General features: G+C 36.6%; 1 protein-coding gene across 3 annotated transcripts in view; it reads left to right on the top strand.

The window, feature by feature from the left end:
* The window catches only part of LOC110011847, a 16,608-nt gene that overhangs the window by 2,033 nt on the left and 6,888 nt on the right, over positions 1-7,687 (top strand). The window contains exon 3 of one of the 3 annotated variants that reach the window (XM_020693110.1): positions 2,255-2,494. The exons of the other annotated variants lie outside the window; for them this stretch is intronic. Within the exon in view, the coding sequence (XP_020548769.1) occupies positions 2,255-2,474 (220 nt within the window). The 3' untranslated portion in view covers positions 2,475-2,494. Of the gene's footprint in view, positions 1-2,254; positions 2,495-7,687 lie in introns of those variants that run through there. 3 annotated transcript variants of the gene reach the window in all.

The raw sequence follows: 7,687 nt of genomic DNA, 5'->3' as shown, positions 1-7,687 counted from the left end.
GAAAGTATGTATTATGCAATCAAACATGTAGCATGCATATATTTGATTCTACAACTGCAACGCATTAGTTAGTATTGTAGGTTATGTGTACTCGTTTATTAAAGGTTGAAGGCGCTACAGTTTGAATTTGGTTTTGCAAATTCTGTGTTACCGGAAAACGTCATATTGTTAAAAACTGTGTGGGAATCAAAAGGGTTGAATAGGATTTAAAACACTCAATTGTGGGACACATTTTGGCCGCTAAAAGTATGCTTTTTGATGATATTTTAGAACCTAATGTTAACTTATGTATCTTCATATTCCTCTCTTCAAATTTCTAACCAAAAAGAGACCAATGTCCTTATCAGTTTTTTCTTGCCGACTTTTCTCCCATATTTTGAAATCAAGGAGGCTGAAACCATTGAATTTATGCTTTGTAAACTTCAAATCCAAATTTTGTGCGCTGATTTCTTTGAAAAACTCACGTGACCATCATTTTAACTCGGAAAGAATAGGATTGTGAATGTTTGGGGCAGTTGAAATGTGAATGAGTATAGTATAGAGTTGAGACCTATATTGGAGAACAAAGCTCCCTCTTTTTTGTAAATTTATTCTTGGTTAATTCGTTGGGTTTTCTTAGACCCAAGAGTTTGTGTGTTAAATTTTTTAAGCGTAATAATAACTACAAGTTAGTATAAAAGGGAAACAAACTTGTTTTAATAAAACCGTACAAAACAGCTAAATTTTGAGCATTCTCAGAATTCGACGAAACTTGACCCAAACATAGGTCTAGACCCAAGAGTTTGTGTGTTAAATTTTTTAAGCGTAATAATTTCATGAATTTTGTGAATATACGTAATCTCAAACGTTTGATAAATGTTTTTTAATGAACAAATTAGTACTAGATATGAGAATTTTTTTAGTTTTATTGAGTAATTAACCATAGTATATTTCTAAAAAAATTGTTTTCTTTTTTATTCTTTTACTAAGATTTATTTTCTCTTGTCAAGTGCTTTATCAATTCATGTTTTCAAAATCAGTATGGAATGCACCAATTTCTCTAAGAAAAATTTACAAAGTTTGAATATTTTTGTCACCTTTAACAAATATATAGATGTATTTCATTTACTTGTTTGTGGATAAGTGCCTAAAAGAGTCACATGTTTTTATTTTAAAAGAAAATCATTAATTGATTTTTATTGTCATTTAAATAAGTTTTTGTATTCTTGGGAACACTTTGATGGTTGAAGTGCATTCGATTTATTACTTTTGAACAAATGGATAATTTTTTCTTTAGACTTCCAAAAAAGTGTATAATTAGCTTTGTCATGATAAATAAGTGAATTGATAATACTTAAAGAAATACATGCATTAACTATATTGCTACTTGCCAAAATGTGGTAACAAATCTTTTAACATGATAGGTGTACAAGTAATTTAAAAATAAACATTGAGATGGCATCTAGGCAACCGTTTTACCGTGTGGTGTATGATATTTAATTTCTGAAGTTCAAAAATAAACTAATTTGTGGTTGGGTAGTTGTGATTTTTTGACAAATTTTTCTATGATACACCTACAAAGTTCGGATGTATATGGACAAATATGGTATTTCTGTACAATTTGTACAAAAGTCTTAAATGTATGACAATCAAAATGTTTTGAAAAAGCAAATTGGATAAAACCTAACATAATGAATAATTTGAGAATAAATTAACAAAAATGGTGGAGGATTATCTCCCCTTTAGGCATCAACTCCGAACTACCTTGCATTCTTCACATTTTAAACTGGCCTCAGAATTCGTAATCCCATTATTTCCAAGTTAGAATGTTGAGAATGTGAAGGTTTCATAGAAATCACATACACTTTTGGATTTTAAGTATACAAAGAAAAAATGCAATGGTTTCACCCTTTCTTGAATTCTAAAATATGGAAAAGATCGGTGGAGAATAACTAGATAGGGGACAAAGGTTGCGCCTTTGGTTAGAAAAATGGTAGAGAGGAAGCCATAGATACATTAGGTTATCATGTGGTTCTAAATAGTGTCAAAAAGCACATTCTTTTTAGCGGTCAATTGAGTGTTTGAATCTCCTATTTCAATCTTTAAATTCCCGCACAGCTTTTAACGAGATGATGTTATTTTGGCAAGCACATTATTGAAAAACCAAATACAAACTCTAGAGCCATCAATCGTAATAGACGTGTATAGATAGATACATAATGCATTTTGCTCTTTACATACTTTAAATGACACTGATATTGTTGATTACGTGCAGGGTAATGCCAGTGAAGATGATCCCAAATGATACAGTCGTCAACTTGCTTCACAATAACACACTAGCTTTCATGACACACACAAGAGCCTTGCGGTTTCTTTTCCGGAACATCGACATTCATTGTACTTTGTTTGTAGTACTTTTGGTCTTGAGTGGAAAAGGCCTTTGTTTAGACTTTTTTGTATTATACCTATTGCAATTCCGTCAGTTTTTAATGTGACACAACACCAGTTACACTTATTACTACTTCTATTTTCTACTACATGTCCTAATCATAGTCTTGTGACATAGAACTATGATATACTTAAATAGAACTATTTTTATGCATTCCAAAAGAGCACTCGGCTTCTAGTATAACTCCACTTCATTAATCAGAGCAATGCTCTTAGTTGTCAACTTGTATCAAAAGTTTCATTATTCTTTTCCTCTCTAATTTGTTTTTCAAATATTTTCATAAACAACACTCGTAATTTTGCTATTTAAAATCAGAACCTAGAGGTCTCAGATTACGAAGCTCTTCAATACATTCAATTAGAGGGTGCAGATATACTCTTAAGGAGAGAAATCGAAAATGGACTGAGTTGCCGCAATGTAAATTGTATAATTCCTTATCCTTAGAATGCATACATTGCATCATCGTTGCTGATACCAGTCACATTTGCTACAGCTCTAATCTAAAAGCAATGAAAATGCAAGTGAATCGACCCGAGAATGCGCAAGTGGAAGCGGTAAATAAAATTACGTTAATTAAATGCCGAACATAATAATACCATGATTCCAAGTGGTGTACCCTTGGAGTTGCTGGGCGTTCATATAATTAATTACAACACCAATAAAATTAAATGATGCTTATGGTAAAATTAAAAACGAGAAGTGCAAGAAACGTAAATCAAGAATTGTCTCTGATTTATTTACTTTGAACCTCATTCATTTGAGCCGTTTACGTGAAACTTCAATGTTAAAGTCCTTTAAAGACGCGTCCACACCACACCGGAATATGAGATCCCTTAATTCAATTTTCTAGAAAAGAATTAAGGAGAAAAAGAATACACCTTGGAGAGGGGCGCTGGACGGATGTTCTAGGGTAGGAAAATTATTTTTGTGTTGTGTGGTTTCATTAGTTATTTCAAGTAACTAATATACATATATATATATATATACCTTGAATGGATTCATAATTTATACAAAAGTATTAAATGTACGACAATCAAAAAATTTGCAAAAGCAAATTGGATAAAACCTAATATAATGAAAAATTTAAGAAAAAATTAGCAAAAACAGTGGAGGATTATCTCCCCTTTAGGCGTCAACTCCGAACTACCTTGCATTCTTCACATTTTAAACTAGCCTCAAAATTCATAACCCGTTACTTCCAAGTTAGAATGTTGATAATGTGAAGGTTTCATACAAAATGACATACATTTTGGATTTGAAGTATACAAAGAAAAATGCAATGATTTCACCCTTTCTTGAATTTTAAAATATAGGAGAAATCGGTGGAGAATAACTCGATAGGGACAAAGATTGCGTCTTTTGTTAGAAAAATGGTAGAGAGGAAGAGACAGATACATTCGGTTGTCATGTGCTACTAAATAGTGTCAAAAAACACATTTTTTTTAGCGGCAATGTGAAAAAATTGAGTGTTTAAATCTCCTACTTCAATCTTTAAATTGACGAGATGATGTTATTTAGGCAAGCACATAATTGAGAAACCAAATACAAACTCTAGAACCATCAATCATAATAGACGTGTATAGATAGATTGCATGCTATACGTTATGCATTTTGCTCTTTACATATCTTGAAATGATATTGATATTATTTGATTATATGCAGGTTAATGCTAGTGAACATGACCCGTCAAGTGTTAGGCAAATGATACAGTCGTCGACTTGAGGATAGAGCAGTTGATAAGGGAGTATTATATTCCTCCTTCCTTTGTACTCTACACCCTTTCCCCCAAGAGTCGTCCCCACCTTCCTCTCCCTAGTTGCTTCACCTTATTTTCTGCATAGTTTAAATGAGACATTCGTTTCCCCATCCCCTCCTTTTACTCTGATGTAGCGTGTCTTTTTTGTGTTCCTCTAAATCAGCTAGTCCCCAACTCCTTCAAACTTTTGGTCAATTTCTTCATGATTTTTCGTTTTCATCAATTTCGCACTTCTACCAGTATCTTTGCTCAGTGTTAACATTTGAAAACAGTGGAGACTGGTTTTTTTTTTGTGTTTATGCCTCGTCTTGGAATCTCCTTCCTGCCTTTCCCCCGCTCCCCGAAAAACTGGAAGAAGAGTTTTTTTTTTTTTTTTTATCTTGCCTCTCCCCTTGGTCCTTCCCTGATCATTGATTTCAGGACGTCCTTCCTCCTCTTCAAGTTGGGGAGTGGTCCATTGCACTGACCTCCCTGCTGGATGTATTGAAAGGAGGGAGATACCTCCAAGGATGTCGATGCCTGTCTGTCTGAAACTTTTGTTGCTGTGACTTCCAAAGAAAAGAATGAAGGCCTTGCCTCTAGGGAAAAAAATTGAAAATCTAGTGTAGTTTCCAGTTGGAACAATTTACTTCTTTTGCTTACTTTCCTCCAATGAAGATGGAGATGAGACGATTTATTTTTTTACTTTGATGAAACAAATTTGCCCCTGGCCTTAGTTTTTAGGCCATGGGTCTTGACGTGGTATCGACTTAACTTTCCTTCGATGTTTGTTGCTTTGCTTCTTTGATATGTGAGTACCCGTAGGCTTTGTCGTGGAGCATGAAACCTTACATCAAACTTCTGGGCCGGGGGTTCCCAATTTTTCTTGTAGGTGCCTCCTGGATATTTTAAGTAAGGAGGCTCCTTTTTACCTTTCTCTCTCTTATTTGTTTCTTGCTGAAGTATTTAAAAAGTACGGCACGAAACATATGTTACAGAAAAGAACACTGAAAAATAATTGAGGGCTTAAGGTGGAAGCCCCAGGTGGGTCCTTTCAACGGTGAAGGCCTGCATATGCTTAAGTAGCGTTACTCCTGAATGCTTTTATGCCTCAATATAACAAATGTGATACATCTAACCTTTCGAGAAAGATGCATGTCACATGTAAATTTAGTAAGGGGAGCCTTTATGGGAAGGCTAGTTGAAGGATATCCATAGAGAGGACAAATTTTAAGAGGGGTCCTTCAGGAAACCCATTGTAGGATGTCCTACAGGAGAACATTTTTTAGGGAGAGTCCTTCAAGAGGACTTTATTGCAGGATGTGGGGTGTAGAATGAGGGTATTCTTCATCATGAGTAGTACCTTTTAAGGTTATGAATGTTCCAGGGTCATGACAATGGTCGTCCTTCAGTATCTTCCAATTTCTAAGCACCTCGTCCTATTATGGTTGTGAACTTGAGAGGCCCTTCCCAATTGAGATCCAGTTTTTCTACTGATTTTGATGCATCTACCCTTCGTAATACCAAGTCACCTACTTGGAGGCTTCATATTTTTACTTTCTTATTGTGAGTGTTGATCATAGTGTTTTTATACCCTTGAATCCGAATGAAGGCTTTGTCTCTCAATTCTTCGATGAGGTCCAGATTTTCTCTTAGCAGTTTCCTATTATTTTATTCTGAAAATGGAGAATTTTGTAAGAGGGTACCCCTAACTCTGCAGGGATGATGGCTTCTGTCCCGTACACTATGGTGAAGGGGTTTTCTCCTGTGAACCCTCTAGGGGTTATGCTACATGCTCATAGGACACTGGTTAATTCATTTGTCCAATTTCTCCCGACTCGCTCTAGGTGTCTTTTGATTCCTTGATAAGGATTCGGTTGGTCACTTCTACTTGCTCATTGGCTTGGGGGTGGGCTACTGAAGTAGACCTTTATTTGATATGTAAACCCTTAGACCAATCTTGTATTATGTGGCCTTGGAACTGCCGGTCGCTGTGTAAGATTATTTTTTGTGAGAGCCCAAAGCGGCAAATGATATTTTTTCATATGAATTTTCGTTACTTCCATTTCTGTTATTTAGGCGAGTTGCTCAGCTTCCACCCACTTGGTGAAGTAGTCAATAGCTTCTAGTAGAAATTTTCTTTGGTCGGGTGCCTCGGGATATGGTCCCACAATGTATGTCCCCCATTATGCGAAGGGACAAAGTGATAACACAGTCGTAAGGGGCTATGCGGTTTGGTGTGTAAGCAAAGAATGTTTTTTATATTTTTCGTATTTGATCACCAGTTGCTTGGCGTCTTGCGTCATGGAGGGCCTTAAATATCCCGCTCGCAGTGCTTTATTGGCAAGCATCCAAGTATCCATATGTGCTCTGCAGCCACAATGTATTTCTTTCAGGACATGGATCCCTTTGAGTTGAGATAGAAATCTAAGCAAATTATGTGTGAAAGACTTCTTATAGAGGACCCCTCCCTACAACAGGAGACGGGATGCTCGGGCCTTAAGTCTCGTCAACAATGCTTTGTATTCAACCTCATTGTTCGAGGCCTTGAATCTAAATTTTGGCAGGAATCATCCCACTTCAAGTCTTTCGCTTTTCGAAGTGTTTTGAAGAAGGGCAGGCTTTTTTATGCTTATGTAGAGATGAATTGGCATGGTGATGCTATCATTCCTATCAACCTTTGCACTTTATTGATGTTGGAGGGGCTTTTATATCTAAAATTGCCTTGATCTTGATGAGGTTGGCTTCCATTCCTCTCTAGGTAACCATGAATCCCAAGAAACGTCATCTCTTCACTCTAAATGCACATTTTCCAGAATTGAGTTTCAATCAATGCTTTCAATATTTCCTCTAGGTCCACTACATGGTCTTGTGTTTCTCTGCTCTTTAAAAGCATGTCGTCTACGTAGATTTCCATGTTCCTTTCAAGTTGGGGGCATAATATTTTTTCCACCAAGCATTGTTAGGTGGCTCCGGCATTTTCAGACCAAACGACATGGCTATATAGTATAAGGTCCGACAGAAGTAATAAAGCTCACTCTTTTTCGGTCTTCAAGAACCAGCATTATCTGATGGAACCCTTGCGAGGCATCCATCATGATTAGAAGTTCACATCCAGGCATGGATGTGCAGCAGGGCTGCATTCTCAAAGCGTAAAAGGTGTTCCTAGGGGTCGGTCGATTCATCATACTTGGTGATAGCAGGAGTACGGCAGTTGGTAGGGAGTTCGTTGGTCATCACAAAATTTGTTAAGGGGATACTCTATAATTCTTCTCCTGGAACTCCTACTATTTGGTGTTGGACATCTTGGAGGTCTTTCTGGAAGCATTCTAAATGGGCCAGCCATTGCGAAGGAACTCTGACAGATTTGCTTCAGGGAGCCTCTGTACCCCGGAGGAAGGCGCTCCTGTCCCGACTATGTATTCTCCCAAAGGAATTCTTTCTGTCTCTTCTTGAAGGGCGCCTGCTTCCAGCGCAGAGGCTGGGCAATTAGAAACCAATATCACTATTTGTTCTCGTAAGGT

Source organism: Sesamum indicum, linkage group LG4 (genome assembly GCF_000512975.1).
Source record: "Sesamum indicum cultivar Zhongzhi No. 13 linkage group LG4, S_indicum_v1.0, whole genome shotgun sequence".
NCBI classification, from domain to species: Eukaryota; Viridiplantae; Streptophyta; class Magnoliopsida; order Lamiales; family Pedaliaceae; genus Sesamum; species Sesamum indicum.
The sequence above is the reverse complement of the archived record's forward strand: the minus strand, read 5'-3'. Positions and strand labels throughout refer to the sequence as shown.